At 44.1% G+C, this 27,089-nt stretch overlaps 1 protein-coding gene across 6 annotated transcripts in view; it reads right to left on the reverse strand.

Annotated features, from left to right (window-relative positions):
* ptpn11b (protein tyrosine phosphatase non-receptor type 11b) overlaps window positions 1-27,089 on the reverse strand; it is a 75,074-nt gene that overhangs the window by 18,911 nt on the left and 29,074 nt on the right. For 4 of the 6 annotated variants that reach the window (XM_084069253.1, XM_084069256.1, XM_084069255.1 and 1 more), the window contains exons 3-7: window positions 9,736-9,930; window positions 7,125-7,317; window positions 5,778-5,897; window positions 3,574-3,687; window positions 785-881 (exon numbers count right to left, since the gene is read on the reverse strand). In XM_084069253.1, the coding sequence (XP_083925379.1) occupies window positions 785-881; window positions 3,574-3,687; window positions 5,778-5,897; window positions 7,125-7,317; window positions 9,736-9,930 (719 nt within the window). The remainder of the gene's footprint in view (window positions 1-784; window positions 882-3,573; window positions 3,688-5,777; window positions 5,898-7,124; window positions 7,318-9,735; window positions 9,931-27,089) is intronic. The other 2 variants (XM_084069254.1, XM_084069257.1) reach the window with 1 other exon arrangement.

Consider the following 27,089-nt stretch of genomic DNA (forward strand, 5'->3'; position numbering starts at 1 on the left):
TCTACAAGCTCTCAACGGGTCGCGATATGAGTCGTTGTATAGATCTGCTATTTTCGAATAGCCTAAAATATAGGGCTTAATTGGTCCATGTGTGTTTTGTATCAATAATCAAAATCTTCAAAGTAACTCGTAACTAAGGCTGTCAAAAAGTGTGTGGCGTAAAAAGTGAAATATTTCCTTTGCCTCTGAGATGTAATGGGGTAGAAGCATAAAGTATCTACAGTAAGTAAGTACAATGGAAATACTCAATGTACCTCAAAACACAGCACTGGTGCCACCACTGGCATCAAAACATCATCACAATGCGTGGCTACAAGCCTCTTAACCCATTCAATCCGGATCTCTGCCATTTTAGATGTCTTTGGCTATTCAAAAAAAGCAGATATACAAGCTATGAGCTTGTGAGCTTGTAGATCTGCCATTTTTGAAAAATCTTGAAAATGTGCGCAAATATTTGAATATATATATTTTTTAAAGCGAGCATGTGTCAAATATGTTGTTCCAGGGACCTCCAGAAGTAAAGATTCAAGGTTCACGATTTAAAAAAAATATAGCAGATCTACAAGCTCATAGCGCGGCACTCGGTGCCGCGCTATGAGCTTGTAGATCTGCTATTTTTGAATAGCCCAAAGAAAATCTTTAAAAATGACACACGGATGGCGTTCCCGGGTTGAAGGGGTTAAACATGTTCCACACACACACACACACACACACACACTATTATATCGGTGTCATTCTTTCCACAGGAAGTAGGAGCGAGAAGAGAAAGGAAGTGGTGACGCACAGGGGAGAATGTTCTTGTATCTGTTTTTGCTCTTGTTCTCTGGTCTCTGGCCCTCCTTCCTGGGATACAACAGCTTACACTCCTGCTGCTGCAGCACCTGATGGAGAGAGAGAGAGAGAGAGAGAGAGGGGGGGGGGGAGAGGGGGGGGAGAGGTGGGGGAGAGGAGGGGGCGGTGGAAGTAGAAGTGAGAGGAGTTCTCGAAAAAAACATCTGAGCTCAAAGAGAAAACTGCATAAAAACGATGCCGGATATTTATAATTCGCCGTATGACGGTGTTGTTGTGGAAAAAAAGTAGCGCTATAACTTTCCACCACCGCATATCGCTGCCGTCGGCGGCAGAAAGCTCTTATGTCCATATTTAATTTTTTTGTGTTGTTTTCGTAAATAAACGCGCTACAACCAGGGCAGGAATTTCAGGGAGGCCACGAAGGCCATGGCCGCCGTTGCCCCTCAGTTCGACCTTGTGCCCCTCATAGAAATGTCCACAGTGGCCTTAATGCCCCAGTTGACTGTACCACTTTGTCCTCTGTCTCTTTCTTGTCAATATGTACAGTATACACCAGTGGTGTTTTGTTGAGACTCTGAATTCTTAACTCCCCTGAGTCCCCATCTTTATACCAATCTAGTAACTTTGATTGGTGCAGGGCTGAGCATGGATACCATCATTTATTTACTTCACTGCAGATAGTCTACATATTACATTTTAAATCATCCTTAACCCTTTAATTCAATAAATTATTTCAATGGACTAAAATCTTGTTTTATTTGATGGCCTTCCTGCCCTCAAAAAATGGTTAACAGCAAAGACCAAGTGGCCTTGCCCCAGAAATGACAAAATTCCAGGCCTGGCTACAACAGTGTCACACAAAAGCATGAAAAGTAGCAGATCCACAAGCGGTGCGAAACGACGCATTTGAGCTCGTAGATCTGCTACTTTTGATATTTTTGAATCCTGAAAAGTAACAGTTTTGGACATATGAGGTTTCCACAGGCAAGGACAACAAGCCGACCCTTTTCATCAAAGCAAAACAACAAAACAGTTGAATGCTATTTCAGAGGCCGCCACTGTGAAAGGCATTAATTCTATGGATTTAATACCAAAGCTGTGCGCGTTGATATTATTCAGACTTTTCATGTATTGAAATGAAAGGTAATGCGACTTTTTTTTCCCCAAGAAGAACGTTAGTCACATTCAAATCCCCATTCGCCCAAAACTTCTTCAGATGACAAGAAAAAAGTGACGCCCCAGCGGGTGGAGGCTGCAAACCGCTGATTTCCATGTTTTGCATAAACCAACCGAAAGACGGAAAACAATTCAGCAGCAGCAGCACTCGTCTCATCTGAATAACACTTTACTTTAAGCTGTATTATGGAACTTTTTTTTTTGTTGGGTGAATAACATTTAATTGTTTTGTAATAAATAAAGTATGTTAAAGCTAGAAATATTTTTTGGGTGAAAACTAAAAATGTTTTTTGTTAAAAGGTTAAAGCACTATATTATGATAGTAATGATTGTTATAGAGTGTTTGTTCAGTAACAGGGGTCTCCCTGTCTCTACAGCTCTTTAATAAACAGAAAATACATTTTCAGGTGGGTGACCGATCATCAGCCAATCGGGAAAGAGTACCCAATTATCAGCTTCAATTTTATAGTGTTTCAGTTCCAATTTTGTCTGCCAATTTCTTTGTGACATCATTTCAAATTTCACTTGTTTAATTTGTATCCTGTGCGAGTTCTCTCTCCTGACAGGTATCTCGGGTTTAAATCTTGGGTAAGGTTCAAGGTGATCTTTATTGTTACGTCTTGTTTACGGGTACATCCATAAGAGTAAAAAGTCATTTTTGTTCAGCTCATCGGACATTGTAACAGCATTAAACAATATAATGATATGGGAGGAAAAAAACATGGAAAAAAACATCTGCATACAATATAGACAAATACTATCGTCTCTGTCAGGTGGAAACCTTGGTAAGTCCAACACCGTTATTTTACAGGAAATGGAAAACAACAACCCGTTGCGATGCGTCACGTTGTGAGCTCGTAGAGCGGCTATTTTTGCTACTTTTGTGCGACACTGTTGCACGAAGATGTAGGGTATTCACTGTACGAAAAAACATAACAAGTTAAAGAAGTTTGAGATACAAGGTTTCTGTCCGACAGTGATTATTATACAAGGTCTATGTACTAACAATAGCAGCAGTATACAACAGTGTTCTCGTCCATATACAAGCACATGAAACTTCAGGGATTGTAGCTTTAACCCATTCAATCCGGGAACGCATCTGTGTCACTTTAGATTTTAAGTCATATTTTATACTTTGGCTATTCCAAAATTCAGCAGATATACAAGCTCATAGCATGGCAGAGAGTGCCAATCTACGAGCTTGTAGATCTTCTATTTAAAAAAAAAATCCTGAACATTCGTAACGCAGAGGGGGTCCCTGGAACAACATATTTTGATGAGGGTCGGTGGCCAAAAACATAATTTTGGGGGTCCTTGACATAAAAACGTTTTGTTCCAGGGACCCCCAGAAGCAAAGATTTGAGTTAAAAACGTTGTTTCAAAAAATATATATATTCAAAGATTTGCACGAAATGTTCAAAAATAGCAGATATGCAAGCTCATGGCGCGGCACTTGCATATCTGCTATTTTTGAATAGCCCAAAGTATAAAATAATGGTTTTAGCTAAAAATCTAAAATGACACAGATGCGTTCCCGGAGTGAATGAGTTAAAAGTAAAGCATTATTCAAGTGGATCCCATGCCAGTAAAATACACATACTGTACCTCAAACTCTTCCCAGAACCCTTGTTTGGGCTTCTCCGAGTTGTCGGCTACCTTGTTGAGTTCTCGTACCCTGTTCTCAATGTTGGCAGCATTTATTCTCGTCGCATTGAAGGGCTGTGGTTATAAAAGACAACATTATGAGGATAGAAAATATGAAAATTAGCACAACATTAAATACGGCGATAACATATTTCATTACTATAGAGTTTGGTTTATAGAGGTGGTTCCCAGAGGTGAGTAGTAACAAGTTACATTTACTCAATAACATACTTAGGTAACTTTTGAATACATTGTACTAGTAAGAGTAATTTCAATGGAACATACTTTTCACTTTTACTCGAATATATTTGTGAAGACAAAACGTTAGTTACTACTTTACTTTATTCGGGCCAAACGTAAAAGGGTAAAAGTCAATATTTTCGAATAATTTGGCTACATTCTGCACGTTACTTTTATGCATAGTATAGGATTATACTGTATGACATAACTAATTATCACTAGATACTTACTCTTACTCAAGTAATTATTTGGATAACTACTTCTACTTGAGTCATTAGTATTTTAAAGTAACAACACTTTTATTTGAGTACAGTTTTTGGACACTCTACGCGCCTCTGATTCACTACAATACAGCATCCTTCAAAACTTAACGTCAAAGTTAGTAGTAGTTTAGTACCGTGACGTCAAGCTTTCTCTCCAGTTTTCGACAGAGTTCTTAAACTTCCACTTTAAACACCCTCTAAAGTTCTAGGTGCCTGGTCAGAGTTTCTCCAATGCTTCATATTTTCATGAAAGAGCCAATTTAAAGGTCAGCCCTCTCTTCAGCTATTACTGAATGTTAGGCTATGTGAGATCATGTACTGGTAATTGTAAAAGTTATCCAGGAATTAAATATTCAATACAATTCAAGCACTATCAGGTGCTTCATTCAATATTCATGCAGACCCCTCACCTCACCTCACCTGCACTGCTCACTCATAGCAAATTTGGCATATTAAAGGTTTTCCAGCAAAAAAAAAGGACTGGCTTCATTTATACTCAGCGGTGCTCCAGTGTCGCTCGCTGAAAATAGCCGATCTACAAGCTGCATTTGCATTGTGAGCTTATAGATCGGCTATTTTCAGCACGCAACACTGGTGCATAACTGAGAATAACCCTAGCTTCCATATCCTAGGGCGAACATATAGAGGTGTAGAGGGTGAAAAGGAGCGGACCAAATAAGAGCCAAATATAAAGCCAGTAGGGTTTACCATACATACATTATAAAATAAAATACTACAAAGCTAAAACAGATTTTGATATTGCACTTCTAAGGCCAATATTGCCGATACCGATATGTTGTCCCTAGAATATTTCGCTAATAACTTCGGGTCCAGGAGAATGTGTCACTATTTAACCCATTAAGACCGGGGACGCGTCTGTGTCATTTTAGATTTCTTTGGCTATTCAAAAATAGCTACAAGCTCTTTTTTGAAAAATCGTGAAAATGAATTCTTTATATTTTTTTCTGAAAAACTGTTAGGATTTAGAAAATCTTTAGAAGCGGCCTCAGGTCTTAATGGGTTAAAAAAAATGCCAACGTGGATTATACACAAAAATGCCGAAGCTTGTTTCCTTTGTGGTTGAATCGGTTCCGTTCTTTTGTTCCGCTTAAGTTTGAACCAGTTCAGAATGTTTCCACTGAAAATTCATTGGTTCAGAAGTGAACCCTAAAAGTTGGTACGGAACTGGAACCAAAAAATACTTCTTTTTTTTTAAGTGGGCGTTTCACTATTCTACAGGTTGGAAGATGCAGATGTGATATAAACAATGGCAAAAGCAAGCGAAAAATCATCATTCAAAAAAAGTAAAGAAAAGTGTAACTGCCATTGACGATTGAATTTCCCCTGTTAAATGGACACGTTGACCGGTCATATTCGACACATTGTTGGCCAGGGCTGGAATCGAACCTGGAGCAACTGGGGATTAACTAATTATAATGGTGCTTTAAACTGGTGGAAACGTAAGCCGGTTCCGAGAAAGCACTAAGGTTCTAGAACGGAACCAGTTCTAGAACCAATGTTCTTTTGGCGGAAAAGGGGCCTCAGAGTTACAGTACAGAGGACCCCTGGAGGGCCCCGGACCAGAGGTAGACAAACAGTGGTAGGCTATATATACAGTAGGGCTTGATGGTTTTACAGTGCCCATGGCTGTCCCGCCCTGACCTGTTTGAGGTGAACTACGATGCCACTCTTCTCCACCATGGGGTTCTTCTTGTAATGCTCCACCAGGTCGGCCAGGGTGTCGAACCTCTCTCCACCGCCCACGTCGTATTTGCCGTCCTGCTGGAGGGAAGCGCAGACAATGTCTGTCAGCTCGAAAATGACTAATTTGAAATTACTGTTTCACCGGAAAAAAAAAATCACAAAGAAGATGACAGATCTGGTAACTAGCCTACACAGAAAAACACCTTTTTAGTTAATACAGCGGTTCTCAAAGTGGGGTCTGTGGGCAACCCAGGGGTCCTTGAAGGGGTCCCCAGCTAAATGTGTTAATATAGCATAATATAGCACCCCAGGTAGCATCAGTTTAACCATACAGCTGCTGCTCTACAAGCACAGCACGTCGCAATGTGAGGTGTTGTGAGCATAGAATTTTGACTATTTCTCCCTTGGCAAAAAAAATATTTTCAGATGGGAGGTCGCAGCCAATTCATTTATACATTAGGAGGTCCTTGACATAAAAAAAGTGAGAACCATTGAGATAACTGCAGAATATATGGTCTCTGTCGGGTGGAAACCTCACGTCCAAAACCGTTACTTTTCTGCTGAAAAGTAGCGGTTTTGGACGTGAGGTTTCCAGCAGATATACAAGCTCAAAGCGCTATGAGCTTGTATATCTGCTATTTTTGAATAGCCAAAGTATAAGATAATGGTTAAAGAGGTTAAAATCTAAAATGACACATGCTTTCCCGGTCTTAACACATCGGGTGCCGAACACGGTCTGAACCGTGTGTTTACATAGTAGCGCTCAGGTGCCGTTCACGGTCTGAACCGTGATTTCAGTCTTTTTTTTTTTTCGTTTTTCTCCGTGCGGGCGGGGCTAGAGCAGCTCTGGGAGCACCCATTGTAATCCTGCGAAGGAAGTGCCAAATCGCTCACCGGAAACAAAAAAATGGCTCCCATCCGCTTCCTGTCTATTTCCTACTTTGAAACGCCTATATCTCCGAATCGGTTTCCTGTGGGGAAAACCGGTCATGCGCGATGCGCGATCCCCCCCCGTTGTAACTCGCGAGGGAAATGTTATGGTTCCAGGCTGTAGCCAGGCTCATGGCACAACATGAATCGATGCTTTTTTTTGCGTGGATTTGCTTGTAACGCACGCAGAAGCTTTAAACAGCAAAGCGCAGTCAATGGGGAGAATGCTGGCACCCACGGTAAGTTGTTATGAAAAAATGCTGGCACCCGATGTGTTAACATGTATTCATTTATGAAAAAACACAAAAAGTTAGAACCTGGAGATAAGAGGTCTCTGGCCGACAGCAACGATACACTGTATTGTTTATGGCATACCTGATAGCGTATCATGACATGTGTGACCTTGGTCTTGCGGTCCACATTGTCGTGTTTCTCTTCGTTGGTGAGCACCGACAGGACAAAGTCGCCCGGTTTGCTCTGGCTCTCCCGTACCAGGAAGCTGCCAGGCTTCCCCTTGTCTGTGAGCAGCTTCTCTGCATCGCGGCCAGAAAGATGCCCGTGGAACCACCTGAACAGAGGAGAACAAGAACGTATGACATGGATGTCAAGTTGGAGTGGTAACAGGGCAGTGCCTGTTACGCTGACAGGCTTCCCCATGTGTGTGAGTCCGTGGAACCACCTGAACAGAGGAGAAAAAGTGTCGCACACTCTGGCTCCATTATGCAGTTTTATTAACCCACTAAGACCGGGAATGCATCTGTGTAACATTTTTGCAAATCTTTGAACATATATATTGATTTTTTTAAAGCAAACATTTGTAACTCAAATCTTTGCTTCTGAGGATTCTACAAATGTCCTATCAGTTTTCTGAAAAACATATGTTGCTATAATATCAGTGGTTCTCAAACCTTTTTCATGTCAAGGACCACCCAAAATTATTGGCCGCGGACCCCTACCTCAAAATATTTTGTTCCAGGGACATTCGCTATTATATAGCGAATGTCTATATGTATATATAAAAATGCTATTTTCTAATAGCCAAATAAATATGTATGATCCTTCAACTGCAACTTGCTTCCATACTCTTCGGTAATGAACGTGATATAACCACATGTATCGATAGCGTTTAGTATTTGTATACTGTAGCTCTACTACAGACTCAGGAAGTCAACTCCTCCGCTGATGAACGTGACAACCTGCATGTGTGTGTGTTTTTCCTATGCGGTGAGCAAACGTGTGTGTGTATGTGTGTGTGTGTGTGTGTGTGTGTGTGTGTGTGTGTGTGTGTGTGTGTGTGTGTGTGTGTGTGTGTGAGAGAGTATTATGACAAGAGACCCCGGCTGTATGGAAACAAAACCCACAGAAACCAAAAACCAGAGATCACAAATTGTTCCTGGACCCAAATAGGAGCTGAGAGCGCACCTCACACGACACAGATGCACACACACACACAGATGCACACACACACACACACACACACACACACACACACACACAGACAGACAGACAGACAGACAGACAGACAGACAGACAGACAGACAGACAGAGAGAGAGAGAGAGAATAAAGCGACATCATGCACATAAAAACAGGCACATTGTCAACAATCACCTGAAATGAAATGTAGTGATTTTTAACCACATGAACTCTGCAACATATTTTGGGGTGAATTCATCTAAGAAAATGTGCCCCCAATGTGTAACGACCTCAACACAGGGCAAACGCTGCATGGGGGCTTCAAAACAACGTTTCAAAATGTGCGATTGTACGTGCCAATGCGTGTGTGTTCTCGACATACTCCCGTAGCACTCTTCTCTACTTGTTTGATGAGGTGTGTAGGTGCCGGGTGCCTGTATTTACAACTTGTGTTAACTGTGCCCACTGACTTCAAACAGCACAGAACAAACACCACCCGCTGTTTGAACGTGCGTCCCTGCACATGAATATATATATTCTTACTGTCGGGTGGAAGCAGTGGTGGAAAAAGTACTCACATTTTTTACTTAGTTCAAGATGTATAAAAAAATCTTTTGAAAATAGCAGATCTACAAGCTCACAATGCGCCGCATTGTGAGCTTGTAGACCGGCTATTTTCAAATGGCCGAAATGTATATAGGGCTGAAGTGGGTAATAAATGTTTTGTGATAATAATCTAACTCTATAAAGTAACTAAAGTTTTTGAAATAATTGTATTGGAGTAAAAGTAAAATATTTGCCTCTGTGATATAGTGGAGTAGAAGTAAAAGTACTGACAATTGGAATATTTCCAATTGTCAGTAAATTTACTTCTACTCCAGTAAAGTAAAAATACCTCAAAATTGTACTTAAGTACAGCCCTTGAGTAAATGTACTTAGTTACTTTACACCACTGGGTGGAACCCTTAGTAAGAATGTGTGTTCCAATGGATCCAATGTAGCTAATATTTATTGTTAATACTTTTCATTGATTCAATATTTATAAAACCCACACACACACTTTTCAACGTGGCGTCCCTATTTTAGTTTAGGTTTAGGGTCAGGGGTTAGGACTGGGCTTGTACTATAAATAGTGTGTGTGTCATGTGTGCGTGAGCGTTGGTGCATAATAGGCTCTATGCGCAGCCGCCACACTGGAAGGAAATTGGGCCTCTTCCTTACTTCTTTCACAGGTGTTACCAATGATACTAACGAAGGCTCTGTTCCATTTTGTGCAGCACAGTGGTTCTCAAACCTTTTAATTGCAAGGACCCCCATAACTCTGAGGGTGTACAAATGGAACCAAATGGACCCTTACGGGTCCATTTGGTTCCATTTGTACACCCTCAGAGTTACACGCATGCACAGCCAACATGCACAATATCAGCACCCTGACTCAGTTTTACCAGAATGGAACAGAGCCTTAATTAGTATCATTGGTAACACCTGTGAATGAATTAAGAAGAGGCCCAATTTCTTTTCAATATGGCTGCTGTGAATAGAGCCTATTATGTGCCATGTGCGTATGTATACCTCTCAGAGGTGGGGTCCTTGCAGTTGAGCGGGTATTTGAGTTCGATGACGTGGCCGTTCCTCTCGCGCAGCAGGTCGTGCTGCTCGGTGTAGTACTGGACCAGCTCCGCCAGCGTGGCGAACTTCTCCCCTCCGTACAGGTCGTAGTAGTCCCCCGAGTTCTGGATCTTAATGTGGGTGACCTCATCGCCCCTCCTATTACAGAGCAAAACAAAAAAAAACAGTCACAAAAAGACAGTCAAGAGCCAGTGCAGCTTTTTCTCGTTTAACCCATTAAGACCGGGGAACACATCCGTGTTATTTTTTAGATTTCTTTGGCTATTAAAAAAAATGCAGATATACAAGCTCATAGCGCCAGTGCTGCGCTATGAGCTTGTAGATCTGATATATTTTTTTAAATCGTGAAAATGTGTGCAAATCTTTGAAGATATATTTTTTAAAGCAAACATTTGTAACTTAAATCTTTGCTTCTGGGGGATTCTAAAAATGTCTTCTAAATACAGTTTTTTAGTGAAAAATATATGTATTTGACATCAGACAAAAACAAACCCCCATCTGAAAATATTTTGATCCAGGGACGCCCCCCCCCCTAAATATGCCATGAGCTTGTATATCTGCAAATTCTTATAGACAAATAAATCTTAATGGATTAAGCCGTTTTATTTTGTTCGTACACTGGTGTGTGTGCCGGAAATAGACAATATAGATTCTAGATCAACGAGTTTTGATTGATGATGTACTTTATTTAGTAAGACATGAGAACAACAGTACATGGAAGTACAAATTCACAATACGAGGTCTACCAAACTGGAAGACTCATTAAGCACTGAGCTTGTTTAAAATGAGATCCCCATGCACACAAATCATGATGACATATAAGAGACAGACAGATATACACACTACTATACAGAACGTCATACAAGCAGCTTACAGGTTACTGGTATGAAAAATAAGAAAATATGTACAAGAGAAAAAAGAGGAAGAGTTCGGGGAGGGGGGGGGTTTAGGTTAAGACTTGGACAGGGGACATTTTCGAATTGCAGCCTCCTGGAGGTGTTTCTTTAAGGCAGTTTTGAAAGTGAGTAGGGTTTTACACTCCTTTACTCCTTTTTGTAGGGCATTCCACATTTTTGTTGAATAGCAACAGCATCGTACGACCCCCATGGACCCCACGGGGTCCCCATACCCCACGTTGAGAACCAGAGTCATGCAACACAATCAAACAGCTGTGTGACCTTCTGCTTGCTCTGCTGACATCAGTACGGTGACAGAAACAAAACCGCTGGGTCTTTCAGGAACGGGAACAAAAGACAAGGACAGATTAAATATGGCTTATCTATTTTAGAGCGCACTAGCTGTTTATCAGAGAGAGAGAGAGAGAGAGAGAGAGAGAGAGAGAGAGAGAGAGAGAGAGAGAGAGAGAGAGAGAGAGAGAGAGTGAGAGAGAGAGAGAGAGAGAGACGGAGACTGACAGCATGAGACGGATAGTAATAGAGGCAGCAGGAGACAGAGATGGACAGAGAGAGAGAGAGAGAGAGAGAGAGAGAGAGAGAGAGAGAGAAAAGTATCTTTTCATGGAAATCTCCATCATACTAACTACAGTGTCACACAAAAGTAGCTAAAAGAATTTAAAACAAAAATTAAGTGAAAGTGAAAATGGTTTTATACTGTGCCAATGAAAAGTATTAACAAGAGCCCCCTCATGCAATTTTTCCACAACTTTTTTCATTTATTTAAAAAAAAAGTGAAAGTGAAATATCCCTTTAAATTGGAACACTTGCTTCTTTTTCCCATTTTCTGAAAACGAACCGTTTTGGACGATGAGATGTTAATCTTATGTGGAGACTACGTTTACCTGCTAGCCGGACAGATAAAGAAACATTTGCTGTCACTTTGCATGTTGAACTGACTTCAGTGGAATGGAAGCTTTGAATCTGTGCGTTACCAATGCAAAACATGTGGATGCGCGTGCTAGTGTACACACACACACACACACACACACACACACACACACACACACACACACAGATGTTATCGATGTGGGAACAAGAATGAGAAATCATATACAGTAAATGTCCAAATATCTAATCAATCACACCCTATGTAATCGTAGATCTCCCTTTGGAAGGTAGGTAGAGCCGTGGCCAGTGGATACAACTCAAACAAGTGTCTTTTATGGCGTTTTATTTCTGTTTCATTCACACACAAACTCTCACACACATATCTAACACTATACTGGTCGTTACAACGGTAGTTAGCAGGTTATAAACCTGCAGATAAAACATAGAACATAGCAATCATTACCGACATGAAATACATCTTCACAAGGTATAATATATATATGCAAGAAATAAGTTATGTCGTGTAAGGTCGGAGCTTAATTGTACATACCATCTGCCCACCGCGGCTCTTCTTTGTTACTGAGATACTAAACCAAAAGCCCCGGTGCTAGGAAAGCTGACGCATGCGCAGTACACTTGGTCACGATGGCAGGCATAACAAATAGCTTAAAAAACCCTCAGAAAGTTAGATAGTAAATACATAAATCACCCCACTACTAGGACAATACTTTCTATGCGCGGTTTAAGCCGCTAATCTACCTAAATCTTAATGAAAGTATATAATTAAATCACGCTAAACCGGACGTGCGTCATCACTCCGTCATTTCTGAACAAACGGTCATTTACCACGGGATGGCGCTAGAGGGCCATATAAGTAGTTACATGTCAATAAACACTCCACCCTCATCATAATCATAGATTATTCCACACCTCCCACTTGGTCCTCTGGCTTTAAGACCCAAGAGGACCACCACCCATAACCCCCTTAGTCCATGCATTCGAAACATTTCTCCAAGGGAAAAATAATGGGCACTAGGCCGTCAATATTGTTCGTAAAAGGCGCAAAACAGTGTCTGTAAAAAACGCAAAATACGCGAAATATTGTCTGTAAAAGGTGAAAAATACGTTACAAAAATGGTGAGGTCCTTCTCGTGGTCCTTGATGCAGCATACAATCCTTTAAGCGCAGCCCTAGCAGATGCAACAACGCACAACTGCCAACTAAACATACAGAAGTACAAGCCCGCACAGAGGTGGGCTTAGACCTCGGTCATGTCCAGTCACAGTTGTGCCAAGTTGCACCGGCACGGAACTGGCCTTACCGAAACACACCGCCAACCTCCAGGGAGGATGGCAGTGGGGAATCTTTTCTTCTTTTACTGCTCTTCTACTGGTAGAAGAACCACCAGCCTCCTAACATCCCTGTGGAGGATGGTGGACGGGCAACTTGCGACGGGCTGGTCACTCTTGGAAGGGCTGGTGCCGGCAGGAAGGCTGTGGCAGGTTCTCACCTTCACGTCTCGGACGACACCTTTCTCATCAGGAAACGCCTCCACGACTCGACCCAGTCTGAAACGGCCTCTGAGTGCGTTCTGGTCAGCGAGCCATACCAGGTCTCCGACGGTGACGTCCCTGGCAGGGGTGTGCCACTTCTTACGGATGAAGAGTCCTGGACCCGCTAGCTGGCTCCACCGTTTCCAGAACTTGTCCACCTCGATCTGGATCGCTCTCAGACGGACGAATGGGTAGACAGTGGAATCGAACCCTCCGGGGTCGCCACTGGGCCCTGCGCGCCCCAGCAGGAGGGAGTTGGGGGAGATGACCTCAACGCTCCCGTCTTGCAGCTGGGTCAATGCGCCGATAGGCCTCTCATTAGACAGGTTAGCGGCCAGGTATAGAAGGGTCTGGAACTCCAGTGCCGTCATGTTTCCTTCTTCTCCCACGCTGCTCATTGCTCTTTTCATTACATGAACTGCTGCTTCTGCAGCGCCATTTCGGTGTGGCGAGTCGGCTGGGTGGAATACCCACGTCCAATCTGTGCCAGTCTCGGCAGCTCTCTTTTGGACTTTTTCCTTGTCGACACTTGCCAGGAACTTGTAAAGTTCTTCCAATACTGGCTTAGCTCCAACAAAGTTGGTTCCCTGGTCAGACCAGAGCTTCTTCGGATGGCCTCTCAGGGCAGTGAAGCGTTGAAATGCTTTCAGGAAACCTTCTGTTGATAGGTCTTCTACGACGTCAGCATGCACCGCTCTTGATGCCATGCAGCAGTAGACAATGCCCCAGGCTTTCTTGCTAGTCCTTTTCTTCACTGCATCTCTGATGGTGTAAGGGCCGAAGAGATCCAACGTTGTGTATTCAAAAGGTGCAGCTGGCGTTGTGCGCTCCGGCGGGAGGTCGCTCATAACTTGCTGGCACATTTTTGCCCTGTTTTTCCGGCAGTGAATGCAGGAGTCGATTACTTTTCGAGCAACTCTTGGTCCTTGCACAATCCACGCCTTTTCCCTTATTCGTAGAAGGGTACCAGCTACTCCCTCATGGTTGGCCCGGTGGGCTTCTTCAGCCAGAAGGATGCTAACCCACTCCCCGTAGGGAATCAAGGGCACTCCGGGCCGTCCTTCAGTCATAGTTTGGACTCGGCCGTGGCACAGTAACAGTTTAGAAGTTTTCTCCTCACGGACTACAAGCCTGTTTAGTGTAGTTTCAGGAAACTTCACTCCTGTCTGAGCTGCCAGGCTTAGTTCTTCGAAAGCAGCTTGACGTTCAGTCACTGTCAAGGCCTCCCACTTTACTGGTGTGCAGGTTCTCTTCTTCCGTGATAACCAGAACTTCACTGCTCTTCTGACGAAGCCGATTACATTACAGAGCTTGGTCAGCGTGCTGTATCTTCTTGGGTCGACTTGGTCCACAAGCGCAGCGCCCCAGAGCTTTTGGGGAACTTTGCTCTCTTCTGAGGGAAGGGCTGTCGCGTCTGAAGACTTTTGTGGCGCCCCGTCGTCCGTCTTTTTCTTCTCATGACTGTCAGGGGGTGTCATCAGCTTGGCCTGTGCTCTCGTAGTTACAGCTGAGAAGGACTTTCTTTGGAGCTTGCTCACGATGTCTCTAGCAGCAGTCACTACTTCGGAGGCGGATTTCATGGGCCATTCTTCTTCAGGATCGGCCAGGAAGTCAGGACCATTTTGCCATACAGAGCTCTCTGTGAGCAGTTCAGGGGTGCAGCCGCTCCTTGTCACTAAGTCAGCAACGTTTAGTGTTCCAGGTATCCACCACCAGTCTTCTACGGGGCCAGCCTTCTGGATCTCCCCAACTCGATTAGCGAAGAACGTCTGGAACCCGTAGCTTTCTCTTTGGATGGCACCTAGCACCGTCTGGCTGTCTACAAAATGGAACCATCTCTCCACTTCCAATCTTCCATGCTTCAGCACGTAGCCCTTTAGACGAGAGGCGAACACAGCTCCACAGATTTCGGCCTTGACCGCGTCACCCTTCTGGTCAAGAGGGGCTAGTTTTGCCTTTGATTCTATCAGTCGGGTGACTACACCATCGGCTGTCCTCCACCTTAGGTACAGTACAGCTCCATAGGACTCACAGCTTCCATCCGAAAACGTGATACCCCAGGGCTTCCCCCTCCAGCCGGAGGGCGTGATGCTCCTGTGAAACGTGATGCTGCTCAGTCTTGTATACTCCTTGAATAGCTCTACTGCTTTTTCACGGAGGTCATCAGACAGTGGTTCATCCCAGGTGTCTCTTGTCAGGTTTCCGGCCTCCTGGAATGCTCTCCTCACGAGAATCACTCCCTTTTGCTTCATTGGTGTTGCGAGACCTAGAGGGTCGTACAGTCCAGCAACTTGGCTTAGCAGCACCCGACGTGACAATGGGTTTGGCGTCATCTCCACAACTTCCTCTTCGCTCAGGTCTTCTCCAGTCCTCATTTTCCCCTTTCTCCTAGAGAAGTTGATGGATACCATGACAAAGAGCTTGTCATCACGGACGAGGTAACCAACTCCCAATGCCTTGTTGTCTTCTTCTTTGAGCTGGTTAGGAAGAATCAGTGTTTCAGGTTTGGATTCTGTAGCATCAATCCTCCCACTTTGCCCAGACCGGACCCAGGGCTTGAGGTGGAAGCCTCCTGTCTTCAGTATAGCTTCAACCCCCTCCAGGATCTCTTCAAGTCTGCTGGGGTCATTATTTGATGCAAAGATGTCATCCACGTAGCTGTTCTCCTGAATGACACTTCTTTCATCCACAAGGTGGGAGAACTGAGGAAGATTGGCAGTCTCCCTCATAGCCACTTGCGCTATGCATCCGGCTGGCTTATCTCCCATGTTCACCCTTACAACGGCATAGTCTTCAATCGTGTCCTGTGGTGAGTCTCTCCACAGGAATCGGTGAAGATGGACTTCTTGCTCTTCCAGCCAAACTGAATTGTACATCTTTTTGATGTCGCCGATAGCAGCAAACTCTCCCTCCCGGAATCTGAGTAATACTGCCCGAATGGGGTTTAGCACGTCTGGACCCTTTAGCAGGATGTTGTTCAGGCTCACTCCCCTGTATTCTTGGCTGCTGTCCCAGACGATACGCACTGGCGTGGTAACTGAATGGGGATTGGGTGCTGTCAGATGACTCACCCACCACACTGCTCCCGGCCACTCTTCCATCATGGACTTTGTCAACTTCACCGCTGCTCCTCTTTCAATCATTTCGTGGATCTGCCTGGAGTAGGCTTCTTTCCACTTGGGATCTTTTTCAAGGCGCCTCTCTGTTCGTAGGAACGTTGCTTCCACTACTTTGCGGTTGTTGGGGAGTGATGCCGGATCCTCCTTCCAGGGGTACTTTGCATCCCAGTGGGGCTCTCCACTGTGCTCATCCCTTTCTTTGAAGGTCAAGCCTGCTTTTATACGCTCCATCTCCCTTTCTTCAACCAGCGTCATCTCCTTTCCTCCCGGAGAGCATTTCCCGCAACGACAGCCCCCGCATGCAGGGTCACATGCTGCTCCAATGCTGTCCATCTTCAACCAACTTATGGCATCGGTAGCGCTTGCAGCGGTAGTTGCCCTTTTCACATTACCCACAGACCTTGAGACGTTTAAAAGGTGTTCCTTTTCCACATTGCCCACAGGCTTTGGTACATTGGAAAGGTGTTCCTTTTCCACATTGCCCACAGGCTTTGGGACATTGAAAAGGTGTTCCTCCACCCTAATGGCTGCCGTCCTCATGGAACGAGCAAAGTGTGTTAAGGAATGGCGTGTTGTCACCTCCACCTCTTCAAAGAGGTCCGGATGCACACCACTCACGGTCTTGCCCAGGGGGCCATCCCACAGCACTAGATCACCGATTCTATGCAGTCTTTGCGGTGCTAGTCGGCCTTCGCGAGTGCTGATGAGAAGTTCAATCTTCTCGGGACGGGCCAATTCTCCTGGCCTGACCCTTGGGAAGAACTGCTCCAGTTCTTCTGATTCCACCACTCGATCCACTTTGGCGATGTCATCTAAACCGTAGCAGATCATCTCGTGGGATCTTAGGGTTCCTCTTGGGGTCCATACTTTGATTGCCACAAGATATCTCCTTGTGTCGACCCTTACCTCCATCTTCCCGACTCCAGAAACCACCAGTGTGATTGGTTCACCAGTCAGTCCGAGTCTTTTAGCGGCTTGGTGCGTGATATAGTTGGTGTCGGAGGCGAGGTCAATCAGGGCTCCAATATAGTCTCCTCCTCTTGTTGTGACATCCACAAGCATCATGAGGACCGGTAGCTCCTTCTCCACCAGACTGTACTTAGAGCATACTTTTGAGGTTACCTTGTTAGTGAACGCTTTCTTGAACTCCTCCCTCTGGCTTGGGCTAAGCTTGCTCGCGAAGGCTTCTTGATCCTCTGTCAGGCCACGAGGCCCTCTCTTGTCTTCGGCCCGGGTCTCCCTTCTGGTTGACGCCCCTCTCCCTTCTGAGCTGGGGCAGAGGAGGTAATGATGGTCTGCAGGAGCGTCCTCCCCAGCACACCCTTCCTTTCGGCAGGGAAAACCCTGTTTACATGCTCTGGCCCCGTGAACGCTCAGGCATCTGGGACACGCCTTTGTCTTCTTTACCTGGACTTTCTTAACTGACAGGTTAGCCTTCTTGAAGGCTGGGCAGACGTAGAGTCGTCCTCCATGTTTTTCATCTCCACACATAGCGCACGGTTCTCGCTGGGACTCCCTCTTGATCTCACTCACTGCTGTCTTGGTGAATGACTGCTTTTCCTGCCTCCTCTCTCTCGGTTTCTCCCGCTGGGCCGTCTTCTCATTAACATAGGTGGTTCCAAGATCCATCTCTGCTAGCCTTTCGAGGATCCCCTCCTCCACTTTCAGAAACGTTAAGAGCTTGTCGAAATGATTCCCTTGGTTGACATCATTCATGGCGTCCTGCTCATGGGAAATCCATTTCCTCTTGACCTCCGCGGGAAGTTTCCCTACTATCCTATTGATCATCAAAGGATTTTTGATGGCCCCCACCATTTCCAGGTCTTCTAGATCGCACAGTGCCCTTTCCACTGTCTGGATTAAGGTTATTGCCTTCCTAGGCTGGTTGCCCTTCACCGCAGGCATTTCCTCCAGTTCCTCCAGGATCACCTGAGCAGTAGTGCCCTTGTTTCCAAACCGGTTATCCAGGAGTCTAAAGATATCCATTGACGTTCTGCATGTATCTAATCGAAGCTCTGTCTTCAGTGCCCCTTCCAGGCTGTCAAGTAGGTGAGCCCTCTTGCACACTTCTAACCCTGAGGGTTCTGCATGTCCCTGGAGTTTCTCCCAATTGTTCCGCCAGTTCCAGTAGGTCCTTCTGTCCCCGGAGAACATAGGCAGACTAATCGGCTTCACCTTGACTTTGGGCCTGTAGAACTGGGCGCTGCCATCTCCTCCAGATGCCATGCCAGACCAACCGTGGGATTCAAACGCTGCCTGCGGAGCTGCAGTGGCGCCGTGCTGTCCTGTACGGCCACTCTGCAGATGTGGTGGTATGCCTGAGGCTGGGAATGACAAGCGCGGAGTCCCACCGTCTCTTACTGGTGTTGAGGACGTGGGTAGCCCCACATATGCGCGCTTAGAGATGATAACGTCACTGGATACAGCAGGCCGGTCTCTAAGGCTAAACACTTGCGGGCTGGCTGGGGTCGTAGTATGCTTTGACGGGTCGTTATGTCCCTCATCTACCACCACCACTGACTCCTCCTTCTCGGCAGCTTCCTTAACCTCCCTAGCCCAGTCTACCATCAGCACCTCTATTTGCTCCTTCTGGTCCTTGTGCCTTCTCCGAATCTCGGCTCCGTGATTCTCAGGGACAATGCACCTCCATTCCATTACTCCTTGGTAATAGTCATCTAGTCTCCTATGTAGTCTATCTCTCTCTATCTCTCGATCATCCCTGGAAGCTGGCTGCAGGCTGAGTAGCTTGACTTTCCCCAAAGCATCCTCGAACTCCCCCCTTAGGGTGTCCATCTGCGGTGCTGCAAAACGGGACCATAGCGCCTCCCGGACCCTCCGATCCGTGTCTAAGGACCTTTCGTTACAGATCTTCCTCTTTGCCTTGGCGCCGGCAATCGCTGCTTCATTTCTACTCGCATCATCCTCTGTTAAGGCCGTAGTATACTGATTCAGGTACATAAGGACTCTCTCATCCTCATTCAGGAGTGCTCTTCTCTCTCTCTCCAGTTCCTCGGCTGGCTTACGAGCCATTGCGTCGTCTAACCGATCAGCTAATACTCCACATTCGGCTATTGCACCATTTAGCTTCTTCTTAATCTCATCAGCCATAATGCTGTCCGTCTTATTGTCCCCCTTATGGGCTCTTAGCACACATATAGGGACTCCGGAATAGCGTGATTACGGCTCACTAGGTAGCAGATCGCAGCAGAGAGTACAATAGCAGCAAAGTCAATAGCAGCAAAGGCAAAGGCAGCAAAACCAAGAGCAGCAAAACCCATAGAGCGCTGCTGCAGCCTCCTTAGCATGTAGCAGTGTGTTGTATCTTCAACAAGAGACAATAGGGCTTCCTTCTCTAGCGAACACCCAAGAGACAATAGCACTTGGCAAGCAGCCGTTGTATCTCCAACAAGAGACAATAGGGCTTCCTTAGCATGTAGCAGTATAGCATAGCATCCTCAGCGTAGCCTTCTCTAGCAAAACATCCAAGAAACAATAGAACTCAGCATGTAGCAGCGTAGCATAGCATCCGTAGCGTAGCCTTCTCTAGCAAAACATCCAAGAAACAATAGCACTCAGCATGTAGCAGCGTAGCATAGCATCCGTAGCGTAGCCTTCTCTAGCAAAACATCCAAGAAACAATAGCACTCAGCATGTAGCAGCGTAGCATAGCATCCGTAGCGTAGCCTTCTCTAGCAAAACATCCAAGAAACAATAGCTTTACGTCTTTTAGCTTACAGCCTTTCTCTCCTTTTGTCCTCAAAGCCTTCTTTACCACTAGTAGTCAATATGAGCGCTATTTTACTTCCCTTTGATGGCTTCTCCGCCGTGCAGCGTCGAGTGAAAGTGGTCCGGTCGTCACGTCCGCTTTCTCCCCGCCGTCTGTTCCACGCGTTATCCTCCTCCGGAGGCGACGATGGTTTATAACTGTCCAAATATCTAATCAATCACACCCTATGTAATCGTAGATCTCCCTTTGGAAGGTAGGTAGAGCCGTGGCCAGTGGATACAACTCAAACAAGTGTCTTTTATGGCGTTTTATTTCTGTTTCATTCACACACAAACTCTCACACACATATCTAACACTATACTGGTCGTTACAACGGTAGTTAGCAGGTTATAAACCTGCAGATAAAACATAGAACATAGCAATCATTACCGACATGAAATACATCTTCACAAGGTATAATATATATATGCAAGAAATAAGTTATGTCGTGTAAGGTCGGAGCTTAATTGTACATACCATCTGCCCACCGCGGCTCTTCTTTGTTACTGAGATACTAAACCAAAAGCCCCGGTGCTAGGAAAGCTGACGCATGCGCAGTACACTTGGTCACGATGGCAGGCATAACAAATAGCTTAAAAAACCCTCAGAAAGTTAGATAGTAAATACATAAATCACCCCACTACTAGGACAATACTTTCTATGCGCGGTTTAAGCCGCTAATCTACCTAAATCTTAATGAAAGTATATAATTAAATCACGCTAAACCGGACGTGCGTCATCACTCCGTCATTTCTGAACAAACGGTCATTTACCACGGGATGGCGCTAGAGGGCCATATAAGTAGTTACATGTCAATAAACACTCCACCCTCATCATAATCATAGATTATTCCACAGTAAAGTCTCAGATGCTGGATTTACAGTGTTTTCTTTCTATCTTGCGTACCCAAGTTATTTTCCTTCAGCATAACGAACACAGAGCATCCTGTACACACACACACACACACAGGTACACGTACACACACACTCTCGGGCAGTCAGACACTATACTGCAGAGCACCTGCCCTTAAAAGACTGATGATAAGAGTTAAATCAACACATGATTTCACTGTGCTATAGTCTATCTGATGCATGGAGCCTGTCTGTCTGTCTGTCTGTCTGTCTGTCTGTCTGTCTGTCTGTCTGTCTGTCTGTCTGTCTGTGTCTGTCTGTCTGTCTGTCTCTGTCTCTGTCTCTGTCTCTGTCTCTGTCTCTGTCTCTGTCTCTGTCTCTCTCTGTCTCTCTCTCTCTCTCTCTCTCTCTCTCTCTCTCTCTCTCTCTCTCTCTCTCTCTCTCTCTCTCTCTCTCTCTCTCTCTCTCTCTCTCTCTCTCTCTCTCTCTCTCTCTCTCTCTCTCTCTCTCTCTCTCTCTCTCTCTCTCTCTCTCTCTCTCTCTCTCTCTCTCTCTCTCTCTCCCTCCAAACTGATTATCATCTAATGGTCGTATCAAGTGACACAAATCCTATTTACCTCCATCCCTTTTCACTCTCTCTGTCCGGCATGAAAATGCCACTTCCTTTTCCTCTCCTTCTATCCATTCCCTCCGTCACTTTCTGTCAAGAGCTCTCTCTCTCTCTCTCTCTCTCTCTCTCTCTCTCTCTCTCTCTCTCTCTCTCTCTCTCTCTCTCTCTCTCTCTCTCTCTCTCCCTCTCTGTCTCTCTCTCCATCATCAGACTCATCTCTCAGTGTTTTCTGGTAATTGCTACGTATATCGTCACCGTCGAGTGAAAACCTTGTATGGCCGAAACCGTTACTTTTCTGCCAATTGGTATCTTGTTAATATTTTTCATTGGGTTCAATATTTATTAAAAAACACACACAAAAACAACATATCTACAAGCTCAAAACGTGCCACTTCACGCCACGTTTCGAGCTTGCAAATCTACTATTTTGGATACTTTTTTGTGACGCTGTAGTATGATCAAGTAGAGGGCGTTCATTTACCAAAATAACACAACAAGTTAAAATATGGAGATAAGAGGTTTGGGTCTGTATCATGTGCTGCTGGCAGCGGGCCACCTGTCTCCACAGGGACCCCCCCTGATGGCCCCCCTCTGCCCCAGCATGGCGCCTCCTCTCAGGCTGCATGAGGCCTATATGCCCTCTAAGAGTTGAACGCCATTAAAAGACTCCAGAATCACCTAAATGCACCCAATTACATTTTCAGGCACTCTCCTCCCTCTCTCTCCCTCTCTCCTTCTCTACAGAGATATTTCTGGTAATGCTTTCTATGAAGCCCATTTCTATAACGCATTTTAAACATACTTATATTATAGTCTGTTTATAACGCAATAATTATAGTATAACCCCTGCTCACTTTGCTAGGGTTGGATGGCTCAGGGTTGAGGACAGAGCACAGCAACTTGCTATAGGCCTGGTCTACAAGATTCGACACAACATTGGGATCCTCCTGGTATTTGTCACAATACTTCCAAAACGTAAATTAAGTCCACGATCATAACACCAGAGGCAGCTCCACGGTCATGTTCAACCCAGATTTGGCTCAACAAAGGGAATAAACTCGTTCTCATGCTATTCAACAAAAATGTGGAATACTGTTTGAGATGTTGCCGCGTGGAAAACGTACGTCTACGCAGTCTCAAAGCTACTAGCAATAGACTCCAAAAAAGCATCTTTTCCACAAACAATCGGGTACATGAACCATCGGACAAGAACCAGAACGAACCAGGGCAAAGGGATGTGCTAAGCTGCCCCAGACCTTGACCCAGTTTGACATGCATTAAGCTACGGACCCCCATTTAATGGCATTTCTATCTCTGGGACCCCAATTTATATTGTAAAATCAATGACTCTGAGAGTACACTCAGAGTTACAGACCCATAAGGGTCCATTTGGTTCCATTTGTACACTCTCAGAGTTACAGACCCATAAGGGTCCATTTGGTTCCATTTGTACACTCTCAGAGTTACAGACCCATAAGGGTCCATTTGGTCCCATTTGTACACTCTCAGAGTTACAGACCCATAAGGGTCCATTTGGTTCCTAACTATCCATCATTTCGCAGGGGACCCCCTACAAGCTCGTATCGCGGCACTCGGTGCCGCGCTACAAGCTTGTAGATCTGCTATTTTTATAGAGCCAAAGAAATCTTAAAATGACACAAATGCGTTTCCGGTCTTAAAGGGTTCAGAAAAGTGACAAATACACACAAATGTTTCTGCCTATAACTCCAGGAATGTCATTACTTACAGACTACAGTATAATCCGTTTACCTGTATATGCTTGACCTTATAAGTCATTATGAAATGATTTATGATGTTTTGATTATTGTTATACGAGTATTATGACTATCAGGGATTATAAATGCAATTATAAAACAGATTATAATGCATTACACATGTGTTCAAATGAATTATAAACATGGGCTTCATATAAACTGTTTTTTATTTATTTAAAGGGAATATTGTTAAGTTGGTGGTCTCAACATGCAACTGTATAGCTGTAATATAATGTACCAGGATAATGACCACCCACCTACAGTACCATTTATTTTCATGTACTGTAAATTATACTCCATAACATGCGAGTAAAGCCTATTATTCAAACATGTTTTATATGTGTAACTGTGGGTGCAACACATGTAACTACAAGCTCTCGCAAACCAGACAATGGCTTACAACTTACAAAGGACAGAAAGAGAGAGAGAGATACAGAGAGAGAGAGATATATAAAGAGAGAGAGAGAAAGAGAGAGAGAGAGAGAGAACACAGCTGTTATACTGTGTCGAGGTTTAAAACCTTTCTGACTCAAGGACAGCCTGAAACAATCATTTTGTATCATACACTACAGCATTAATTTCTCCTCATTGATCTGTGTGCCTGAACGCCAGGACACACTTAAACTCGGTGTACCAATCATGTAACCATTATGTGCGGCATCATTATTCATTATTACTGTATGTGTTTCCTAAGTACTTCATTGCTTCTGCACTGGATTGATGTGACCAAAATAATTTGCCATCCATCCGTCCATCTCTTCAGATCAGCCTACTGATCATTCCCATCAAGATTCATGAAAATACACCATCTGTTCTCATGTTATCTAGCTAACAAACCAGACAAACAAACAAACAAACAGGAGCGATTACAATGCGGTAGTTCCCACCAGAACCATCTTCTTGTGTCTCCTACACCAGTGGTTCTCAAGCTTTTTTGTGCCAAGGAGCAAGGACCCCCAAATTGTATGTGACCGCGGACCCCCACCTAAAAATATGTTGTGCCAGGGACCCCCAGAAGCAAAGATTTGTTAAAAATGTACGCCTTTTAAAAAAAATGATTTGAAGATTTGCACCCATTTTCAAGAAAAAGAAAAAATAGCAGCTCAACAAGCTTGTAGATCTGCTATTTTTGAATAGCCAAAATATAAAATATGGATAAAGGGGTTCAAATGATAGTGACGCTCTATTAACTAATTTTGCTGGGGACCCCCTGGTATCCCCCCAAGGACCCCTGGGGGTCCCTGGACCCCACTAAACGTCCTTACGGTCTATCTCAAAGACTAAACTATATGGAATATACTTGATTTTAATTTAGCTTATTTGACGTTATGTTTAAAAGAAAAACACAATGCTTCCCATGGAAAGTGATAGAACACAAAGTCAGCGATTTATGTCCATTGCGGTCCTTGGTTTTAGACAAACAAAACAACAGGGAACAGGTATAGGAACATAAATAAAACGCTCTAAAAACTATTAAACAAAAAAAACTGTCCACAGCACGAATACAAATATATAGCAACATACGTTTTTCAGAAAACTGTTAGCATTTAGAAGGCATTTTTAGAATCGGCCTCAGGTCTGAATGGGTTAATCCATTAAGACCTGGAACGCACCTGTGTCACTTTTTCATTTGAGCTAAAAAAGTATAATTTTATACTTTGGCTATTGAAAAATATCAGATATACAAGCTCGTAGCGCGGGACCGAGTGCCGCGCTATGAGCTTGTATATCTGCTATTTTTGAAAAATCGTGAAAATGTGTGCAAATCTTTGAATATATATTGTTTTAAAGCGAACATTTTCAACTCAAATCTTTGCTTCTGGGGGTCCCTGGAACAAAACATTTTGAGATGGGGGTCGGTGGCCAAATACATATGATTTTGGGGGTCCTTGACATGAAAAAGTTTGAGCACCACTGATATAAAAACATACGTTTCTATAACACAAAACCGTTAGGATTTAAAAGGCATTTTTAGAATCGGCCTCGGGTCTAAATGGGTTAAACAAGTGACGGTGCTATAAAAATGTACAAAACTGTTACTTTTCAGGATTCAAATAAAATAAAATAGCAAAAGTAGCAGATCTACAAGCTCAAAAATCTGCTACTTTTGAGTGACGCTCTGTAGTACGATCATAAGTAGGACATTGATTTACAAAAAACACAAAAAGTTAAAATATGGCGATGAGAGGTTTCTGCCCGACGACAGCCAAGTCATGCATCTATCTAATCAATGATGGTAATCTATTAATAGCCTCCCAGCGGCAGAGCTACTATGTCTAAGTGAGTAGGCTCGCTGCCTGGCGTTATGTAATAATAAAGCAGCCAGAGGGATAGATAAATAAATCAATGTACTCTCCTAGGTAATAATCTCTGCAAAAAAAAACAACTTGTTTTATATTCCCCTTCTCTTTCTGCACAGGGTCTTTCTTTGTTGGTGTATAAAAGAGCATGAGAGATGACTGGGAAAACTCCACTAGACTTCCTCCCAAATATCTCAGGGCCGGTTGTATAGTTTGGATAAGCTTCCTCTCTCTCTCTCCCTCTTTCTCTGTGACTCTCTCTCTCCCTCTCTCAGTGCTGTAAAGTAACTAAGTACATTTACTCAAGTAGTGTACTTAAATACAATTTTGAGGTATTTTTTACTTTAGTGGAGTATTTCCAATTTTCAGTACTTTTACTTCTACTCCACTACATCTCAGAAGCAAATATTGTACTTTTACTCCACTAGAATTATTTGGAAACTTTTGTTTCGAGTTACTTTGTAGATTTTGATTATTATTATAAAACATACATTAACCACTTCAGCCCTATATACATTTCGGCCATTTGAAAATAGCAGATCTACAAGCTCACAATGCGTCGCGATGCGACGCATTGTGAGCTTGTAGATCGGCTATTTTCAAAAGATTTGTATACATTTTACACATTTGAAAACTTGTGAAATGGGACATTCTGCACAATGAGTACTTTCCACTAGGGATGTCCGATATTATCGGCCTCCCGATATTATCAGCCGATATTAGCATAAAAATTTATATCGGGAAAATATCGGTATCGGTTTAAAAAAAAAAAAAATTTTTTTTTTTTGCTTTATAAATAAGTTACAGGAGTTCTTAGTGTATATGGTGTGTGTGATATGAAATTTGAGCTTACCCTAATCACAATAATCCCCGCATATATCGGTATCGGTTGATATCGGTATCGGTAATTAAGAGTTGGACAATATCGGTATATCGGTTATCGGTAAAAAAGCCAATATCGGACAACCCTACTTTCCACGTTTGGTAGTTCAAGTACATTTTGATGCCAATACTTTTGTACCTTTCTCAAGTAAATTCTTAACTCCGGACTTTTACTTGTAATAGAGCATTTCTACGTTCGCAGTATTGATACTTTTACTTAAAGTAAAACATTTGAGTACTTTTTCCACCACTGCTCTCATCCGTCTCTCTGCCCCCCCCCCCCCCCCCTCACAGTCTTCAAAAGCTGTCTCTGAGCCTCCCCCCCAAGAGCAACTTTTGGCTCCGTCCAGAAAACATATCTGACAGCGAAACCCCCCCCCCCGCCCACCCGCCCAAACACCCACCCCCCCCCCCCCCCCTCCCTCCCGGGCCAGGAAAGAAGGGAGCGGGGGGAGATAAGCAGAAGAGGGAAAGGCAGGGAGAGGGAGATAAGACCCCCCGAGTCCCTCGGCGTCCATTAGGACCTCAGGAACAGTGAGGCCGACTGTCCCACTCATAATGGCCCTGGTAAGAAGAGAACCCGGCTGGCTAATGACTGGCTAATTATCCTCTCCTCTGCTCCGATAAGGCACGCTAAAGGATCATTATATTCTCCGT

Source organism: Gymnoscopelus microlampas, assembly GCF_963454915.1.
Source record: "Gymnoscopelus microlampas genome assembly, chromosome: 10".
Lineage (NCBI taxonomy): Eukaryota > Metazoa > Chordata > Actinopteri > Myctophiformes > Myctophidae > Gymnoscopelus > Gymnoscopelus microlampas.